Source organism: Mytilus galloprovincialis, chromosome 4 (genome assembly GCF_965363235.1).
Source record: "Mytilus galloprovincialis chromosome 4, xbMytGall1.hap1.1, whole genome shotgun sequence".
Taxonomy (NCBI): Eukaryota; Metazoa; Mollusca; class Bivalvia; order Mytilida; family Mytilidae; genus Mytilus; species Mytilus galloprovincialis.
Genome location: NC_134841.1, coordinates 1,200,768 through 1,222,443, shown reverse-complemented (window position 1 = coordinate 1,222,443; position 21,676 = coordinate 1,200,768). Strand labels below are relative to the sequence as shown.

Here is a 21,676-nt window from a genome sequence, read left to right as displayed (position 1 = left end):
GAATGTGACATTTCATTGTATAATGAATGTTGGTTTCAGAAGGACACAACCAACAATTAAATATGTATTCCAATACAAGGTCTACAATTAACAACTTAATTTTATTATCATGAATTTAATCTGTTGATTCTTAATGAAACTAAGGTCATTTATACATTGACCATTGCTCAATGAAGCACCTGACTCAGGATGTCTAAATCTAAGGTCATTTTTACATAGACCATTGTCTAATTAAGCACAATACAACCTACCGTAGTCTTATCAGCTAAAAGTTTTTCAATGACTTCAACAAGCTGTTCTTTGTTCTCTGGATCAAGACTGAAAAATAAAATGGACATCACCTGTCAGAGTTTGAAATACTAAGTGTGTAAATTTTATCTCAGACTGGTTCAGTTTAGGAATGTCATGTTGTCTTTCTGACATAGTGTGACATATGGTTAATGTTATGTATATATGATAATGATATGCCTGTATAATTAAGGAATGTCATGAGTGATGTCTTCACGACATTGGGCGACATAGCATTCTAGTTATGTATACATGATATTGTTATAACCAGTGATTTTGCAAGCGCTCATCATTTTCATCTTTACAAAACAGTTTTAAAAATGACAAAAGTATTTGAAATTAATTTCATCACTTAAATTTAGAAAGTGTCAAAATATTTTCACATGAAAATATCATATTTCTACCTTGTCTTCGTGTTTGTGACAAGTTTCTGACCCTAAGCTAATTTTAAAACAGTCATGTATATGATATTAATATACCTGTATAGTTTAGGAATGCCATGAGCTGTTGTTTTCCTGACATAGGGTGACATATCATTCCAGTTATGTATATGATATTGATGTATCTGTATAGTTTAGGAATGCCATGAGCTGCTGTCTACCTGACATAGGGTGACATATCATTCCAGTTATGTATATGATATTGATGTATCTGTATAGTTTAGGAATGCCATGAGCTGCTGTCTACCTGACATAGGGTGACATATCATTCCAGTTATGTATATGATATTGATGTATCTGTATAGTTTAGGAATGCCATGAGCTGCTGTCTACCTGACATAGGGTGACATATCATTACATTTATGTATATGATATTGATGTACCTGTATAGTTTAGGAATGCCATGAGCTGTTGTCTACCTGACATAGGGTGACATATCATTACATTTATGTATATGATATTGATGTACCTGTATAGTTTAGGAATGCCATGAGCTGTTGTCTACCTGACATAGGGTGACATATCATTCCAGTTATGTATATGATATTGATGTACCTGTATAGTTTAGGAATGCCATGAGCTGCTGTCTACCTGACATAGGGTGACATATCATTACATTTATGTATATGATATTGATGTACCTGTATAGTTTAGGAATGCCATGAGCTGCTGTCTACCTGACATAGGGTGACATATCATTACATTTATGTATATGATATTGATGTACCTGTATAGTTTAGGAATGCCATGAGCTGTTGTCTACCTGACATAGGGTGACATATCATTCCAGTTATGTATATGATATTGATATACCTGTATAGTTTAGGAATGCCATGAGCTGCTGTCTTCCTGACATAGGGTGACACATCATTACATTTATGTATATGATATTGATATACCTGTATAGTTTAGGAATGCCATGAGCTGCTGTCTACCTGACATAGGGTGACATATCATTCCAGTTATGTATATGATATTGATGTATCTGTATAGTTTAGGAATGCCATGAGCTGCTGTCTTCCTGACATAGGGTGACATATCATTCCAGTTATGTATATATGATATTGATGTACCTGTATAGTTTAGGAATGCCATGAGCTCCTGTCTACCTGACATAGGGTGACATATCATTACATTTATGTATATATGATATTGATGTACCTGTATAGTTTAGGAATGCCATGAGCTGCTGTCTTCCTGACATAGGGTGACACATCATTACATTTATGTATATGATATTGATATACCTGTATAGTTTAGGAATGCCATGAGCTGCTGTCTACCTGACATAGGGTGACATATCATTCCAGTTATGTATATGATATTGATGTATCTGTATAGTTTAGGAATGCCATGAGCTGCTGTCTACCTGACATAGGGTGACATATCATTCCAGTTATGTATATGATATTGATGTATCTGTATAGTTTAGGAATGCCATGAGCTGCTGTCTACCTGACATAGGGTGACATATCATTCCAGTTATGTATATGATATTGATATACCTGTATAGTTTAGGAATGCCATGAGCTGCTGTCTACCTGACATAGGGTGACATATCATTCCAGTTATGTATATGATATTGATGTATCTGTATAGTTTAGGAATGCCATGAGCTGCTGTCTACCTGACATAGGGTGACATATCATTCCAGTTATGTATATATGATATTGATGTACCTGTATAGTTTAGGAATGCCATGAGCTGCTGTCTACCTGACATAGGGTGACATATCATTTCAGTTATGTATATATGATATTGATGTATCTGTATAGTTTAGGAATGCCATGAGCTGCTGTCTTCCTGACATAGGGTGACACATCATTACATTTATGTATATGATATTGATATACCTGTATAGTTTAGGAATGCCATGAGCTGCTGTCTACCTGACATAGGGTGACATATCATTCCAGTTATGTATATGATATTGATGTATCTGTATAGTTTAGGAATGCCATGAGCTGCTGTCTTCCTGACATAGGGTGACATATCATTCCAGTTATGTATATATGATATTGATGTACCTGTATAGTTTAGGAATGCCATGAGCTGCTGTCTACCTGACATAGGGTGACATATCATTACATTTATGTATATGATATTGATGTACCTGTATAGTTTAGGAATGCCATGAGCTGTTGTCTACCTGACATAGGGTGACATATCATTCCAGTTATGTATATGATATTGATATACCTGTATAGTTTAGGAATGCCATGAGCTGCTGTCTTCCTGACATAGGGTGACACATCATTACATTTATGTATATGATATTGATATACCTGTATAGTTTAGGAATGCCATGAGCTGCTGTCTACCTGACATAGGGTGACATATCATTCCAGTTATGTATATGATATTGATGTATCTGTATAGTTTAGGAATGCCATGAGCTGCTGTCTTCCTGACATAGGGTGACATATCATTCCAGTTATGTATATATGATATTGATGTATCTGTATAGTTTAGGAATGCCATGAGCTGTTGTCTACCTGACATAGGGTGACATATCATTCCAGTTATGTATATGATATTGATGTATCTGTATAGTTTAGGAATGCCATGAGCTCCTGTCTACCTGACATAGGGTGACATATCATTACATTTATGTATATATGATATTGATGTACCTGTATAGTTTAGGAATGCCATGAGCTGCTGTCTTCCTGACATAGGGTGACACATCATTACATTTATGTATATGATATTGATATACCTGTATAGTTTAGGAATGCCATGAGCTGCTGTCTACCTGACATAGGGTGACATATCATTCCAGTTATGTATATATGATATTGATGTATCTGTATAGTTTAGGAATGCCATGAGCTGCTGTCTTCCTGACATAGGGTGACACATCATTACATTTATGTATATGATATTGATATACCTGTATAGTTTAGGAATGCCATGAGCTGCTGTCTACCTGACATAGGGTGACATATCATTCCAGTTATGTATATGATATTGATGTATCTGTATAGTTTAGGAATGCCATGAGCTGCTGTCTTCCTGACATAGGGTGACATATCATTCCAGTTATGTATATATGATATTGATGTATCTGTATAGTTTAGGAATGCCATGAGCTGCTGTCTACCTGACATAGGGTGACATATCATTCCAGTTATGTATATATGATATTGATGTACCTGTATAGTTTAGGAATCCCATGAACTGTTGTCTTCCTGACATAGGGTGACATATCATTCCAGTTATGTATTTGATATTAATATACCTGTATAGTTTAGGAATGCCATGAGCTGCTGTCTACCTGACATAGGGTGACATATCATTCCAGTTATGTATATATGATATTGATGTATCTGTATAGTTTAGGAATCCCATGAACTGTTGTCTTCCTGACATAGGGTGACATATCATTCCAGTTATGTATTTGATATTAATATACCTGTATAGTTTAGGAATGCCATGAGCTGCTGTCTTCCTGACATAGGGTGACATATCATTGACAGCTTCCTTTATAGCCAGCATCATGATAGGTGAAATCATAGGTACACGGATACTTGACAACACTCTCAATGCACTGGCTCTGATCAGCTGGTTAGGATCCTACAATATTTAAGGTTATGCAAACTAGAGATCACAAAATATTATCACTGCCCTCGTCAAATGCATGCTTATGTTTCCCCCACCCCTCCTCTTAATTATTTTTACTTGAGATCAATAACAAGAATCTGAGGTTAAGGGTTCTACATTTCATTTTTTGTTGACTGCCATCAGTGGAATATTGAGAAAAAAAATAAAAAAATAAAATTAATTGCTTTGCCAAGCACGATTGGATTCATCCACAGAAGTCCAACCATGAAGAGTTAATAGAATAACTGTAGTTAAAGAACTTTAATTGGTTATGTGATTTGAAGTGATATTCATTGTTTTGGCTTGCGAATTGACCCCCCCCACACCAATTTTTTTAACTCCCAAATCTTTTTTTATAAGTATCATAATTGTGTGGTAGAATTTGTCTTTTGATTCTAATTTCTATGAAGCATCTCTCCCAATCATTATAAAAATAAGTCAATGATGTTTAATTGCTCCATGTTCACTGTTGTTTTACTTTCAATGGTCTACGTTCAATGTTAGCATACCTAAAACATTGTTAAATGCTCTTTAAAAGTAACCATACCTTCAGTGCTCTTTAAGGGGCCATGGTGGCCAAGTGGTCTAAGTGGTTACTACTTTAATCACTAGCAAGTCAACACTGAGGCTGTGCGTTTGAACCCCGCTCTTGCGGGTGCACTTGACTCCAATCTTAATTGACTAGGAATGTCAGTTTTCCCAAGGAAGGTCAGTGGATTTCTCTGAGCACTCCAGCTTCCTCCACCGATAAAACTGGCCACCACAAAAATAGCTGAAATGCTGTGCTTAAAAGTTGTGTTAAAACACAAAAAAATCAAAAATGAAATCAATGCTCTTTAAAAGTAACCCTACCTTCAAAGCTCTCTGGAATGTACTTATTGATAACAAAGCCAAATCTTGTTGTTCTTCTGCATATCTGGTCAGATAGACGTAAACCAACTTCTTTACCTAAAATTGTATATATATCATTTTAAATTAATAATCTGAAATGAAACTTAAAATCATTCTAAATAAATGAGGAATATGTACATGGGTAACAGCTTGTAAATATATGTCTTTATAGTTGTTGGGATGTACAAGTACCTAGTCACATCTACATGATTTTGTTAAATGTACTTCTATTTGTATCTATCTGATGAGTCAAGCATTTTTCAACTGATTTTTATAGTTCTAGTTTTATCATGTTTAAACCCTGTTACATTCTGAAAGCATGTGCCTTTCCAAAGTCAGGAGCCTGTAATTCAGTGGTTGTTGCTTGTTGCTGTGTTACATATTTGTTTTTGGATCGTTTTTTTTTTTACATTAATTTATAAAGGCCGTTTGTTTTCTTGTTAGAATTTTTTTCCTCTAATTATTTGGAGGCCTTCTAAAGCTACTAATGAGGTATGAGCTTTGCTTATTGTTGAAGGCACTATGCTGACCTAAATCTGTAAATTTGTGTCTCATTTGGTCTCTTTGCTCATTGTTGAAGGCTGTACAGTGATTTAAAGTCTGTGTCATTTCATCTCTTGTGGAAATTTGTCTCATTGGCAATCATACCACAGCTTTTTTTTAAAGATTAAGAAGAAGAAGTTTATTTCCATTAAATGGGTTCACAAGGAGCATAGTACAATATAAGACATAAATCAGACAATAAAAAAAAGAAACAACAATAGTTTAGTATACATACAGTACTCGTAAGGACATACTGAGAGACATGACCGACACAGTCTTTGCCCGACATGGGGTTACCGACACAGTGCCCGACATGTCAGGTTAATTAATCTACCTAACACCTGCGGTGTTTGACCTCTTCACACAACTATTCAAAGTCATAAACGACACCTGATTTTACATATGGACAGTGATCAGTTCTTGTCAGTTATTTTACCTGTAGCTGTATCTCGATAAGATATTTATAAAGAAATGTATTCATAGTGTATTTTTGATTTGTATTAATTTATTTTTCAGGTTGAATGACAGATTTAACAATCAGTTTCTTTTTTAGTTGATTACCTTTAAAATTTCGTCATAAATTATGAAAAGCCTTCGATTACGCTATTCAAAACAAAGGAATTACTCTCCTGTAAAACCATGTGTCATGTGATTTAATGGGAATATTTAAGTAAATACTTCTTTTCGATTTTAAACTTTTCCCCGATAACCTTTTTTTTCTTTTGAATGAAGATTAGGATGTTCTAAAATATAGCTGACCGATGTTTTTCATTGGTGTTAGTTGTTTTGTTCATCACTTATTATAGAGCGATGTTTGGTGTATGTCGTTTTGTTTTATTTACTGTTAATCAATAAGTAAGAAAAGGCAGCAGACGATTTGTGTACGACCATGTGTCGTGTGATTTTATAATGGGAAGTTATTTCTTGTGTATTTATTTGCCTCAAAAAACTAAAGTAGACAGTTCAAGTAGCATATTTGTTGATTTGCAAATCTGATTTTATGTGTACACCAAGTTGTTGTAAGAAGGCTACTTTTAAATGACATTTATAACCCGAAAGACGAGATCATGTGTCTGTTTGGTTTATTATGTAATAAACCACATGTGTACAGGTACTCTGGTGGGTAGTTGATTTAATTATTTTTATCTTTCTTGTTCATTCTTAAAATAAAAGGTATCACTGGAATCGATATTGTATTCATTTCTAGAAAAAATCAAAGAGCTGATAGCTCTGAAGTGAAAGAAGGTGAATAAAAGGTAACTTGAATTACCATAAAAGCAGCCCCACTTACCCAGGCTGCTTTGTTCCATTATCGTTAAAATGTATTTTTTTTCTTCAAACAAGAAAAGGTCATAAGTACATGGATTTCCCATCCGTACAATCATTTTCTATGTTCAGTTGACTATGAAAATTAAGTAAAATCTTTAATTTGGCAGTAAAATTAAGAAGATCATATCAAGAGGAACACATGTGTACTAAGTTTCAAGTTGATTGGATTTCAACTTCATCAAAAACTACCTCGACCATAAACTTTATAACCAGAAGCAGGACGGACGGACAGACTAGAAAACATATTGCCCATAAATGGAGCATAAAAATAGTAAGACTTGTTACATACCCGCCAACTTTTGAAAGTTCCCATATGGGTTTTTACTGCACAACAACAATTTTAAAGGTTACAATTTTTAGCGACGTATTTTGCAAGATCTGGATTGTCTAGAAAAAGTGTCATATTTGTATGATGAACTTACATGCCTTTTCCTTAAGTCTGTTTGCATGATTCTAGTTATATATTAAATCGGTAGAAAAAATATACATGAAGCTAGCAGACCAGGGTTTATTTTCCAGATTAAGAATATTAGATGCTTGTTGAAATTTCTAATTTTGAATTATGCACAAAGATGGACCTTTAACAGGTTGGGAACAACACTCCAAATGAGGGTAACCTAACTGGAAGATCATCACAACCCACTGTAAAAAATGAGCACAAAAAAAGTCATTTATATTTATATTATTTGATGAAACTTTTCCCCAAGAACTATGCATCTATTAAGTACTGAATGGTCAAAACATCATGTTTTTTATCGACATAAATTTTGTCATAAATGTAACCAAATGATGTAGAAATTGTGTTTTTTTATCAAATTTCCATCAAATTGTAATGTTTATAGTTCCCTTATTGCCTCTCTATTTGAATAAAATAAAATAATAAGAATCTGTTTCTTGTTTTGTTTTGTTTTGTTTTTGACAAATGATTGTTCACTGCTTGCAAATGAATCATTATATTTATATATCTTATCTGCATATATTTTTTGTTCATGTCTTCATCTCCTTATCATTTGTAAATGTTTAGACAAATAAGTAGAAATAAGCTCCACATGTATATTTGCAACATTGTAAATTTATTAAAAAAAATAACATACACTAACACTAGTACTGCATGGATTTTAAGCATTCTTAAAGGTCATATTTGTAGAAAGCTTATAAAGACTTTAAAACAGTGTAAAACGTCTTGCTATTTCTTAGCTTATACAATAAAATCTAATATATGTCTAGTTGCACATATTGTATGGTGACTTTTAATCAATAATAAACAAATTTATCATATAAACTTCAATTTAATTCTTGAAAGGAGGTCTAGATTGCTAAAATAATTTATAAATTTTAATTTTTTTATTTGTCCAAAATCATTTAAATTCATTTAATCAACATCATTTTATGATTATTTGATTAAAATATTAATCATTTATAGTCTTTTTACAATTTACATTTTTAAAAGCAAAATAACTGAAAACAGGATAAAACAAAGGGAAGTAACAAAAAAGTATTTCAATATTCCCAATACACATCGTTTTGATAACACAACGGCAGTTAGCCGGAGGTAAACATCGTTGATCACCAGTATGTTTGACACCCAAGCTGTCAAGTGAAGCCATATAATTATACATCTTCTTTGATGTTCAGGTAAAATTTAACACAGGTGTCAATTACACCCGTACAGTAGTAAGAAATGATCAAATATGGCGTCTGAAAATTTTCATTCATGAAATATTTCATACACGGGAGTTTTTTCTCCTAAACGGGAGGACGGGAGGAGACCCCTGAAAACGGGAGTTTTGTACTCCCGTCGGCAGGTTCACATGTAATACGAAGGGCATCCAATTCACATGACAAAGGAAAACCATGAATAAAGACAACACTTTATATATCCTTTTTATTTATATAAAAACAAAATCTTCTTGTCTGCAGGATTGCAAATTCGTAACTTCAAGGGCGAACTTGTAAACAGGGCGAGTTGTCCCGATACCAAATTCACGCATGCGTAATACAAATATCTACAGTTAAACATCCTGTTACAAGTAAACAAATAACGGTCATGTGGATGAGATGAAATCTAATAATTTACATAAATAAAAGGGTCATATTTACGATAGTGATTGTTTTACAATCATAATTTACAAATTAAATGATTCAGATGCCTAATCATGTGTAAAAATCGGTGTCAGGAATCTTAAGTTGTTTTGAAATTGTAATACACGAAATGAATGCGGCATACGGAGACTCCATGATTGCGGGAGGATGTTACTTCCGGCATGTGTTATGGCTGACAGCGGCTTTTTATAGCAGAAGAAGTTTTAGAAGTTTTTAGACTATAGATACCATAGTTTTAATTCTGGATCAAGTCTGTGTGCTCACAATCACATTTTAACTTCGATTTTAACTTTTAGTGCTCCTTGGTAGATTTTAAATTATCCCATTGACACTTTTAGCTGTTTTGTACTTGCCGCCGTTTAAAAAAAGTACCGCCATCTTGAAAATTTTTAATTTTCCTGCCATCCGAAGATACTGTCCCTCTTGTACGTATATTTTTACTGTAAATATCTTATCATAATCCCCGCGTATCCTTTGTACATTATTCTTTTATTTTTTTAGCCTTTTTAGCTATTATAAATTCTTTTAAAGTGTGTTTATTTCTGACTTTGCTTTTATCTTGAGTCAGTCCCGAGTGTACATGACCCCCACGTCTAGGCTCTACAACGATAAAACAAAACAATAATGGATGTGGTGCGTAGAAGTTCTCGTGTCCAGGCTAAACACTTGCCTTTTACACCTGGCAAGGGAGTTGTTAAATCGAGAAAACATAAAAACACTAAGTCTACTATCAGAGATCAAACTGTTCAGTATACTCTAGATCGACAAAAGGCTGTTAAGAAAAAACTAGATGCTGCCAACCGATCTTTCTCAGTCACGCCAGAAATTAGCCCTGGTAATCTTGTCTTGGTATTCTCAGCTGCTGCATATGAAACGTTTAAGAATGTCACATTTGGTGTATTAAACAACTTACAATACTCATTAGACATCACAAGCACAAAAGACCAATCTGGTGCTGTAATATATGACTCTGTCGCAGTCAAAGCGAAATCTGTAAAACTATATGTGCTGAACTTCTATCACTCGAGCTCAAAGGTCCTGCTTAATGGTAAACAAAATTACATGATTGACTTTATACAAACAACACTACAAGAAATCATGAGTGTGTTAGATCAGAGTGAGGACTTTACTAGTATAAACAACACAATCAAGCACTATTGTAAACATTATCTTGAAACTCTTGATAGTTCAAATGACCATGCAAGTAATAAATGCAACAATTCTAGTGACATCAAAAGTGTACAACATATAGACAATGAGTCAGTGACTCCAGCCAATATTTGCCCTGTCTGTAACGTTCCATGTGAATTCTCCTCAAAAGCAATAGGGTGTGATACGTGCGATAAATGGCTTCATTACTCGTGTGAACATCTATCACCTAAAGACATAAGATACTATGAATCTGATCACTCAGCACAATATGTTTGTCGTAGCTGCATGAGTTTACAAGCCTCTGTTGCGAATGATTCTGAGGGCTCTAACGTCCCTAACCATCTTGTTGCGAATCTAGAAAATCCTATACTCAACATCTCTGATAAACCTAGCGCATGTGAAAATTTGGAAAGGTCAAAGTTTAAGGTTATGGAACAAACTATACCTAAAATGCCTATATCTAATACTGCTGATGCAAATCAATCACCTATTAATGTAGTAAAACAACGGGTAGAAATCCAACAAAAAAAACCTAGCGTCTCTAAACAAAGGTCAATTGTATCAACTAACTTGGGTGATATTCATGACATAAGAGTAGTACCAAATGAACCGAATATTCCACATGTTCCAGATGCTCATTCTGAAATTGGAAAAAGTACAAACAACCCTGGTGACACTGGTAAAAGATATTTTTATGAACAAGAAATTGCGCATCTTAAAGATTGCCTGTGTAAGAAAGAAAAGTTATTAAGAGCTAAAGACTCCACAATTTATAAGTTACAAACTGATATTTCTAGCCTACAAAAAGAATTAACTACTAGTAGGTCATATATTATAACTCTAGAAAGTGATAAATTAGACTTAGAGCATTCTCTCCGTATACATAAGCAGAAGCTTGCCAATGAATTATCCCATAATGATGATTATCCATCAGTTAAAAATTCACAAAAACATAATGTTCAATCTCATTGTCATCATAGTGCCGAGCAAGATTCCATAAAAGTCTGGGTTTTGGAACAAAGAATTAAGACTCTTGAATTTGATATAATCAAGCAAGATAATAAAATGGCAAACGTACAAGATAAAGTTAATGAAATGCATATTCATCATATATACAACAAACATAACCCTGAGAAACAAAGGGGTAGACGAAAGCGCAATGGTAACAACAATAACAATCGCCATAGAACACATAAACAGGCTAATAATATGCCATCTGACATAACTGAAAATGTGGAAAATAGTTCTCTACACAATTTTTGCAATGATAATTATAATGATTTCTGTACGCCAGCCAGACGGGATGAATCTGTTGTAATAATAAATGATCCCCTTGAAAATGAAATGGATAATTATTTAATGCAAACCCCTGAAAAGGCAACTTCAGGTAGTATCGATAGTACTTTTTTAGACATGCGCAATCGCCCAAGAGGCAGGAAAAAGTCTGTACAAAATATAACATTATCTCCAAAAGTGCCGATCTGTGCAAATACACAACCGAACAGGGAAATGATAAACCAACAGCGAAAGGTGTGTCAATCTTATCCGAGCACCCCGTGCATGCACCCCTCCGACTGGGAAGAGATAAGTCTAGGTCAGGTCAGGACTTGTTAGATGAAGCTGATGGTGTTGATAGTTTACGTATTTTATCTTTTAACATTGAAGGATTTTTAAGCAACAATGTATATCTTCAAAATCTTAGTGAACATTTTGACATTATTATGCTTCAAGAGCATTGGCTGCATTCTAGAGATAAATATAGAATTCATGATGATTTTAACCTTTTTAATTCATATACTAAATGCTTTGATGATGATAAATTCGATATTCCTATTCAAAGAAGTCGGGGTCATGCTGGTGTTTCAATTATGTATAGAAAATCATTGCAAACAATTATTAAAGAAATTCCGGATGGTGGAAACAGAATTATTGGGGTTTTAATAAAACTAGCAAAACCAATACTTCTGTTATGTGTATACCTTCCAACAAGAGGAAATGGATATTCCCGTGATGACTACCAAGCGATATTGGATGAACTCTCGGAAATTATTCAAAAATATAATGACTCATATACAATTATTCTTGGAGGAGATATGAATGCCTCGTTTCATCGTAACAGTAGTAACACTAGAGATATTGACTTTAAACTATTTGCCAATGAACATAATCTCTCTTTACCTAAACTTTGTAAAGAACAAGATACTTTTTTTCATTTTAATGGGAAAGACTCTTCACAAATTGATTACTTTATTCTTAATACTGATATTGTGACATCCTATAACGTACTGACAAGAGAGCTGTGTAACACCTCTACACATGATCCAATTACTATAACTGTTCCAATGGAAAAGTCTATTGATGAGTCGACTAACTCAGATAACAAGTGTGTGCGGAAAATTGACTGGAATAAAATTGACACTAATGAATATGAAAGAAAATTGAGCCATAAACTAGACTCTGAACTCCAAAATTTAGATTTGGAATCGCTTGATAATTTTATAGATAATCTGTGTGAAATTGTTACTGACACAGCCAGGGAGCTTGTCCCATCTAAACAAAATTCTGGATCACGTACTCGTAGGAAAGGCAGAGTTTGGCCTCCACATATTGTGGATATTATTAGGAAAGAGAAACATTGTTTTTGGAAATGGAAACAAGCTGGTCAACCAAAAAGCAAAGATAACACATATTTTAATGAATTGAAACAAACGAAAAAAGGTCTCAGGTCTGCTCAGCGACAGCTTGAAGCATCTAAACGTCAAGACAACCTTATCAATATAATGGAACTTCGTGAAACTGATCAAAAACAATTTTATAAACTTATCAAACGCCAAAGGGACCACAACTATATATCAACATCTGTTCTTAGATATAATGACAAGATTTTTAGTGACTCTATAGCCATTTGTGAAACATGGGCTGACTATTTCCAAGAGCTGTCTACCCCTTTTGATAATGAATTTTTTGATAACAGCTATAAACAATTGGTCGAAGATGATGTAAAAATACTACAGGATCTTTTTAACACTAATAAAGAACCCCTAGAATTTTTATCTGAGGATGATGTGGGAAAGTGTATAATGTCTTTCAAAAATGGAAAAGCAGCTGATGAACAAGGTATTACCATTGAACATTTAAAATATGGTGGTCAACCTGTTATTAAAATTATAGTGAAATTAGTAAACTTTATATTTCAACATATTAACCTCCCATCAAATTTAAAAAGTGGTATATGTTATCCAGTATTCAAAAACGGGGGCAAACCTAGAGAAATGCCTAACTCTTATCGTAAAATTACCGTAACAAGTACTATTGGAAAAGTTGTGGAAAAACTTCATCTATCAAAAAATGTGAACATTATTAAAGATAAACAAAGTCGGTTGCAAAAAGGCTTCACAGTTGGGGAATGTCCTTCGGTAGCAGCATTAATCTTAACTGAACTCAAGGCTGAAGCTAAGAAATTAAAAAAACAATTAATTATAACGTTTAGTGATGCTCAAAAAGCCTTTGACATTGTGTGGCACTCTGGGCTAATGAGAGAGATGTATAAAGGTGGAATGACCGGTGACAATTGGTTATTATTCAATGAGTGGTATAAGAACTTGGAGTCCTCTGTAATGTGGCAAAGTATCAAATCAAAACCAGTTCACGAATTCCAGGGTGTTCGCCAGGGTGGAGTTTGGTCCCCGACTGCCTATAAGGTCTTCATAAACACACTACTGAAAACATTTGAAATGAATGGTCTTGGTGCTCACTTGGGTTCTATTTACTGTGGAATACCCACTGTTGCCGACGATGTTACTCTGATTTCCAACAACCCGTATGAGATGCAAACAATGTTAAATGTCTTGTCTGATTATGCAAATAAACATCGCTACATAATTAGTAGCCAGAAGTCATGTACTCTACAATATGGAAGTAAAACTGAACATTTATTTACACTGAATGGTCAACCGCTTCAAAATTCTGTTAAAGCGACTCATCTTGGTATAGATCATGATGTCAATTCTAAATATGGTGTGAAAGATTGTGTACCTAATAGAATTCAGACAGCTAGGAAAACAGTGTATGCCCTCATGGGAGCTGGGCTCCATGGTTTGAATGGACTTAACCCTAAAGTCTCTATGCACCTGGTGAAAATTTATGTGCTACCCAGACTTTTGTATGGATTAGACTCCATAATACTTTCTGTCTCCGATATGAAATTACTCTCCGTATATTACACCAAGCTTTTAAAGCAGATCCAGCATTTGCCAGAGCGCACTTCCACTAGTGCTGTCTACTTACTTCTCGGTCAAATTCCAGTTGAGGCCGAATTGCATAAGCGTATGCTGAATTTTTTCGGTAATATCATCAGAAACCATGGTTCTGTCGAGCGTGATGTTGCTATAAGACAACTGGCTGTAATGCCAAGGGATTCAAATAGTTGGTTTGTCAAAATTATTGACTTAACAGAACAGTATGGCTTACCATCACCACATGATCTTATTAATGTGCCTCCGGGGAAAATCGAGTGGAAAAATATTGTAAATATTGTAAGAAAATCTATCTCTTCGTATTGGATTGATCTTCTAAAATCTGATGTAAAATCAAAGTCATCTCTAAAGTTTTTAAATGTCAATAATATCACTCAAGGAAAAACCCACAATGTCTGGGATAGCTGTGGAACAGAGCCGTTTACTTCAACTATGGCCAGCATAAAAGCAAAAATCATGTGTGGAACTTATACCTTACAGCATGACAGAGCTAAGTTCGACAGATCTGGTGGAACTAATTCAGCATGTAAATTATGTGGCAAAGGAAGTGAGGACATTAAACATTTCCTTCTATATTGTGAAAAATTGAGAGACATACAGGAACATTTCCTAAATATTATACTAGTAAAGTTATATGACGGTTTAATACAAATGTATAGGAAATAAAAAAAAACGAATACCATTTTCGTGTTCTCATTTAACCCCATTCAAAAGAGTATCTACTTGATAAAAATAAGTGGGTTTTTTTTTGTTATCAAACTTTCGAGATCAACTTTTACACTCGAAAATAAATATAAATAATATCCGGACAAATTTAATGACAGAAATATGTGATATTTAATTGAACATTGTACATAAAATATATTTATCAAGCAGTTTTGTCAATAATCTTCTTCCTATTCTGATTACGTTCGATGAACCGGTCTTCTTAATAAGCTGATTGAATTGAGAGAGGACTCTTTCATTGAAGGCTTTATCACACATGACCTCTGGGTATACTGTAACTACATATCTTCTGAGAAACTCCCTTTACTGTCTGTTTAGGGGATTCTTATTTAGTTTACCTGCACCGTTAAACGTATACATCGTTCATAGATTGTCAGACTTAAATAGTTCTTGTACATGTATATTTGAGTGTCATGAACTAAATAATACATAAATATAGATATGGCAAATTTTGCAATTTTTATAAAGGTAATTCAAGAATGTTGAAATAAAGCCCTGTTTCATAACTTTTGCTTCATGCAAAGATAGGTCATAGAACAGTAACTACTTTTGAGATGTACATACAGATGTACAAACAACGGGTAAAACTTAATGTCCTCTCCACTATCACAGTGACATTATAAAATATATCCTGAAAATCTAACTATATTATGTATACATGTATTATGTATACATGTATACATGTATTATGTATATTATGTATATTATGTATATTATGTATATTATGTACATGATGTAAATTATGTTTATGTAGTGTACAGATGGATGGATGGGATTATTGATGCAAACATGTATAATTTTCTTGCCTTTGGTTCCATTCTACATGTTCTAAAATGTATCAGTATATTGATCTATGGAATAAAGTAAATGTCTTTTTTTTTCTTTTTTTTTTCTTAAAATAATATCTTTATTGCACTTTTCTTTGCTGTTATGACAAATTACTCAACCGTCTCGACCTACAGCAGTTGGTCCAAGGACACAGTTATCGTCCTTTGGTTTTCGTTGTCTACGAATATTATCCCTAGTGTAAACAGTGTATAACTTGCATGTTTTATTTAATACACTTTCCCAATTTATTTCTTGATATTAAATGCATGAAATATTAAGTAGGGGGATGTATTTACATGTTAAAAAAATTTGGGTGCTAAATCTTTATTTTAAGTAGTGATTTGGTCCACTCCAGTTCAAAAAAGTCAAATTTTATCACGTCTGAAGCTGTCAAACTGAATTTTACACCCCCTTAACACAGAATTGTCAATATTTTGAGTTAGAGCTGGTATAAGTTTCTATAATTTTGATATTATTTGTCTCACTGGTAGTACACTACACTGTAAAAATCATTTTGAGAAAGAGCAGGTGCAATTTTTTTAATTTGAATTTATTGTCTAAAAGAAATGCACTATGAAATAACTGTGTTCTCGGGCCTAAGAGATGGATTCCTGAAATCTAGATTTTGTACTTTGTCAACTTTCCTGAATGATTTGCTGGTTTCAAGTTGTCAAACTCAATCAAAGTAAAGGATTTACATCTTTGGTTTCCAGAAATTCTGTTAAAATGTGCCATTTTGGCATTCTACGGCTATGAGAAGCATTCTAAAGCAGTTTACATTTTATGCCTAAGAGGCATGCTGACTTTCTATCTGACAGCTATTTTGTTTCTGATATTTGTGTTTCTATGCTTAAATCAAATTTAATTAACCATTTGTGAACTCTGAATATAGAGAAAAGTAGATTATCACAGAAAAAAAGTGCAGCATATTTTGTATTCATGGCCCTGGTTAAACAGCCTAATTGATGTATGTAAAAAGTGAAGAGCTTTGTACATCAAATCTGTAGTCCATCACAAATATTTCAGTAAATCTGTAAATAAAGCACTTTACTATATTCAGTACACCTTACTCCTTTCATAGGCTACGATATTTTTTTTCTGTATGATAGTAAGTGGTCCAAAGTTTTGTCTATTGAGACTAAAACTAAAATGCAAGTTTTCCATTGAAAAGTGAAAAAATGGACATCAGACCATATTGTCTTTCAAAAAATTTAAATGCAAGAGTCCTTTTGCAATTAGACTTCTTGTATCATAACATCTAAGCATAGAAATGAGCAAAAAGTAACACATTTTCATTTCTGAAAGCTTCTGTGTGCATTTTTATATGTCAATATGGGCTACTGCCTAAATCGACTCTAAATAATTCTCAGTACTACATAGCCCAAGACCATTTTATACACATGCGGTATGTTTTTTGTAACTTTTCTATACATTTAAAGTACATTTAATATATATGAAAGAATAATTTAGGCTTAAAAAACTTCAAAAACTTCAAATTGGCTGAGAAAAATGCATATTTATGTTGGCTTCCCTGAATTGGAAAATCTCTATTTTCAGGCATAGGCTCATATAAATTTGACTTTGTAATAATTACAATACATCTGATAAATAAAATGAGTGTTTAGATGCTTTTAATACTTAATATATAATATTCAAGAGCATTTAAAAAGCAAATTTTTTTCAAAATTTTAAATTTTTAGGCCAAAATCTTGACAGTTGAAGATATTTAATTTATACGTCAAAAATAAACATCCAAATGTCAATACTAAAATGACCCTAGTTTCTCTAATATACGCCACATGGCCATGAAACTTGGCAAACTATCTCATAATTTGCCTAAGCTTAGGTTATGCAAAGTTTTATAAAGATTGGTCAAGTCTTTCTGTCCTATTAGGTCCAAGGACACAGTTATCGTCCTTTGGTTTTCGTTGTCTACGAATATAGTCCCTAGTGTAAACAGTGTATAACTTGCATGTTTTATTTGATACACTTTCCCAATTTATTTTTTGATAATAAATGCATGAAAAATTAAGTAGGGGGATGTATTTACATGTTAAAAAAATTTTGGGTGCTGAATCTTTATGTTAAGTAGTGATTTGGTTCAGTTCAAAAAGGTCAAATTTTATCATGTCTGAAGCTGTCAAACTGAATTTTACACCCCCTTAACACAGAATTGTCAATACTTTGAGTTAGAGCTGATAGAAGTTTCTATAATTTTGATATTATTTGTCTCACTGGTACACTACACTGTAAAAATCTGTTTGAGAAAGAGCAGGTGCGGTTTTTTTAATTTGAATTGTCTAAAAGAAATGCACTACGAAATAACTGTGTTCAAGGGCCAGTTGGCCGAGTATCCCTGTGATTTAGTCACTGGATAACCAGGGAATTTATTCCATGTGTATTCAGTGAATTCATATTTATAGATAGTTTGTTAGTTTTACAATTCATGGTTATTACATACATTTTGCAAAATATATTGTCTCATGATTACGGAAAGTGTACAGTTTTGTCTGGTTCTGTTTCTAAAGATTAAAACTTTATGATCATTGACCTTAACATTATTGTTGAAAACTGTTAAAGTAAAAGTCTGACCATATGAATACATTACCTCGAGATTTTTACAAACTACATTCTTAACCACAGCTGGAAACAGATCTGAGGCATCTTTCCCTTTGGCAACCATCTACAAAATATTAACATAGAAAACATTGTAAAGTTAAAGGTTTAACTCTGATACAATGTAACATATAAAGAAGTAAATTGTAGAAACTTATGTTCAGACTTCATGAAAACGTATTCTATATTTTTAAGTACAAATGTAAAATGTTTTTTTAGTGTTTTTTTTTTTTGTTTTTTTCAAGGCGAGTCCATTGACTCATTCTTTTTTTGGCCATGATAACATTGATGAGTCCAATAATGAGAGGGTGAAAATTACCTTCTATTACATGTATTATTGTCTATATAAAGTAATTAATCAGTTTCCATGTCAAAAATATGTGCTCAGTTGATTCAACATTTTACAGATTTAATGCATTTTTGGACTCAACTGTTTTCATGATTTGCATGAGTCCAGCACTCCTGGTGCTGAAGTTACAAAACTTTGCTCAGTGCTTGAAGCACAAAAATCATGCTCGAACCATGAAATCCAGCATTTTGATTGGTTGATTTTGGAGTATGAGTACGAAATTGGCTGGAAAGTTTTATGACTTGAAGGCCAGGACTCACCTATTAATTGAGAATCTTGGAGCTATACTTTTCTTTTGTCCAAGTATTACTGACCCATACAATTCTTGCCATGACCATGATGACCTCTATTTTGTTTATAATACAAGTAATACTGACCCCTACAATTCTTTTCATGACCTATAGTTTTTTTGCTATATACTGACCCCTACAATTCTTTTCATAACCTATAGTTTTTTTGCTATATACTGACCCCTACAATTCTTTTCATAACCTATAGTTTTTTTTTGCTATATACTGACACCTACAATTCTTTTCATAACCTATAGTTTTTTTTTTGCTATATACTGACACCTACAATTCTTTTCATGACCTATAGTCTTTTTTTTGCTATATACCATACTGACACCTACAATTCTTTTCATGACTTATAGTTTGTTTTTTTTTTTTTTTGCTATATACTGACCCCTACAAGTCTTTGCATGACCTATAGTTTGTTTTTGCTACATGTATATACTGACCCCTACAATTCTTTTCATGGCTTCTAGTTTCTGGTTATCTCTATTACTGTCTAACATTGTCTTTAAATCTTCATGTCTGTAAAAAATACCATTCAATCAAAGTAAATCAATCATGTCAATATAACATTGAGTAAATATTGTATGATTGCTATCAGGACAACTTTCCACAGCCCAAAGGACACAAATGTGAACTATTACAGGTCTTCTTCTTCTTCTTTGGTTACAGTCTCTAGGACACTGTACTGCCTCCATAAATAAGCAAAAGATATTGTTTAGGTAAGTATAATATAAAAGGCTCCACTGAGTGTGAAACAATCCAAAACCATTTGTAACTAAATTAGAGTAAAATTTTAATTTGACATTAAAATTAGAAAGATCATATTATAGAGAACAATAAAACTTTAACATGAAACAGTACAGACAGACAAACATAATAACCCTAGATATAGGTGGGGCATAAATAAAGGTTACATTAGTATACTGGTATTCAAAAGTCATAAATCAATTGAAAGAAAAACAAAATCAGGTTACAAACTTAAACCTAGGGAAACACATGAACTAAACAAAGGGACCACTGGCAAATATGAATATGAATAAGGCAATGAATATCCTTGATTCATACGAGGAAAAATTAGAGAAGACCCAAATGAAAACCGAATGTCCTGATGAAAAATCCATTGTCATCATGGCTTATGCCACGAATTGCGGACGGCATCGCAGCATATGCCGTGTATAGTGTTGAAAGGGTTAGGTCAATAGGAATCTGCAGGCTTTCTCTTGCTGAGACCAGACTACGTGTAGTATTTTGCCGATAAGAGATGTCAGCTTTATTACAGTCTACACATCGGATTTGTTGCATTATTTGAATATTCCGCTTTATTAGATTGCAGTATGTAGGTTCCTGTGACTAATTTAGTGCAAATGGACAGTTTCTTTATCTCAGTTATATTTGCACTTGATATAGTCAATTCCACTTGTACCCCTTTCTGACATATCTCAACACTCTTCTGTACCATCGAACATAGGTTGGATAACATGTCCAACTTATGAAAATAACTGAAATAACACTGACGACCCATAGCCCCAGCTTGTCTGACAAACCAGCCGTTGGACGTCAGAGCAAATTAGTTTGGCCAAGAGTCAATATATATACTGTTGTCGTTGAGTTACCCATTTACCGTTTAAAGTCAGTATTAAAGAATCCACTACTTGCTGGATCCGCGGTTAGATCTCCTTCAGCGCTTCCAGTCGAGGACGGAGGCTTCTCATTTGCGTAACCACCACTCATTTTGTGGTATTTTCTCTGCCGGTCTTTCAGAATCTTGTGATTGATAATTATCGGAAGTTACGTCCCTGCAAAATCAACTTCCGGTAATGACAATTACCGAAGATAGAAACGAAATGAAAGAAGCGCACCATCAATAACCCACATATAAGTTCAACAATTTTGATCTTTGAAGATTAAATTTTAGCTCATATAAATAATATTACATATTAATATAGTCATTATTAGCAATACTTATTATGTATGATCAACTATGTAATTAATATACCATGAGCCTTAACCATTTATTGTTGATGAGTTTGTGCTAATTAAAGGTTATGTGTTATGGCTGACAGCGGCTTTTTATAGCAGAAGAAGTTTTAGAAGTTTTTAGACTATAGATACCATAGTTTTAATTCTGGATCAAGTCTGTGTGCTCACAATCACATTTTAACTTCGATTTTAACTTTTAGTGCTCCTTGGTAGATTTTAAATTATCCCATTGACACTTTTAGCTGTTTTGTACTTGCCGCCGTTTTAAAAAAGTAC

The 21,676-nt window shown here is 33.5% G+C and overlaps 1 protein-coding gene across 7 annotated transcripts in view; it reads right to left on the bottom strand.

The window, feature by feature from the left end:
* LOC143071088 (AP-3 complex subunit beta-2-like) overlaps nucleotides 1–21,223 on the bottom strand; it is a 61,506-nt gene extending 40,283 nt beyond the window's left edge. For 2 of the 7 annotated variants that reach the window (XM_076245178.1, XM_076245179.1), the window contains exons 1-6: nucleotides 21,042–21,222; nucleotides 19,864–19,939; nucleotides 18,768–18,842; nucleotides 5,184–5,279; nucleotides 4,144–4,304; nucleotides 252–318 (exon numbers count right to left, since the gene is read on the bottom strand). In XM_076245178.1, coding sequence (XP_076101293.1) covers nucleotides 252–318; nucleotides 4,144–4,304; nucleotides 5,184–5,279; nucleotides 18,768–18,842; nucleotides 19,864–19,939; nucleotides 21,042–21,151 — 585 coding nt within the window. In that variant the 5' untranslated portion in view covers nucleotides 21,152–21,222. Of the gene's footprint in view, nucleotides 1–251; nucleotides 319–767; nucleotides 842–1,283; nucleotides 1,312–1,541; nucleotides 1,614–4,143; nucleotides 4,305–5,183; nucleotides 5,280–18,767; nucleotides 18,843–19,501; nucleotides 19,535–19,863; nucleotides 19,940–21,041 lie in introns of those variants that run through there. The other 5 variants (XM_076245177.1, XM_076245180.1, XM_076245182.1 and 2 more) reach the window with 5 other exon arrangements.
* Nucleotides 21,224–21,676: the final 453 nt, after the last annotated feature.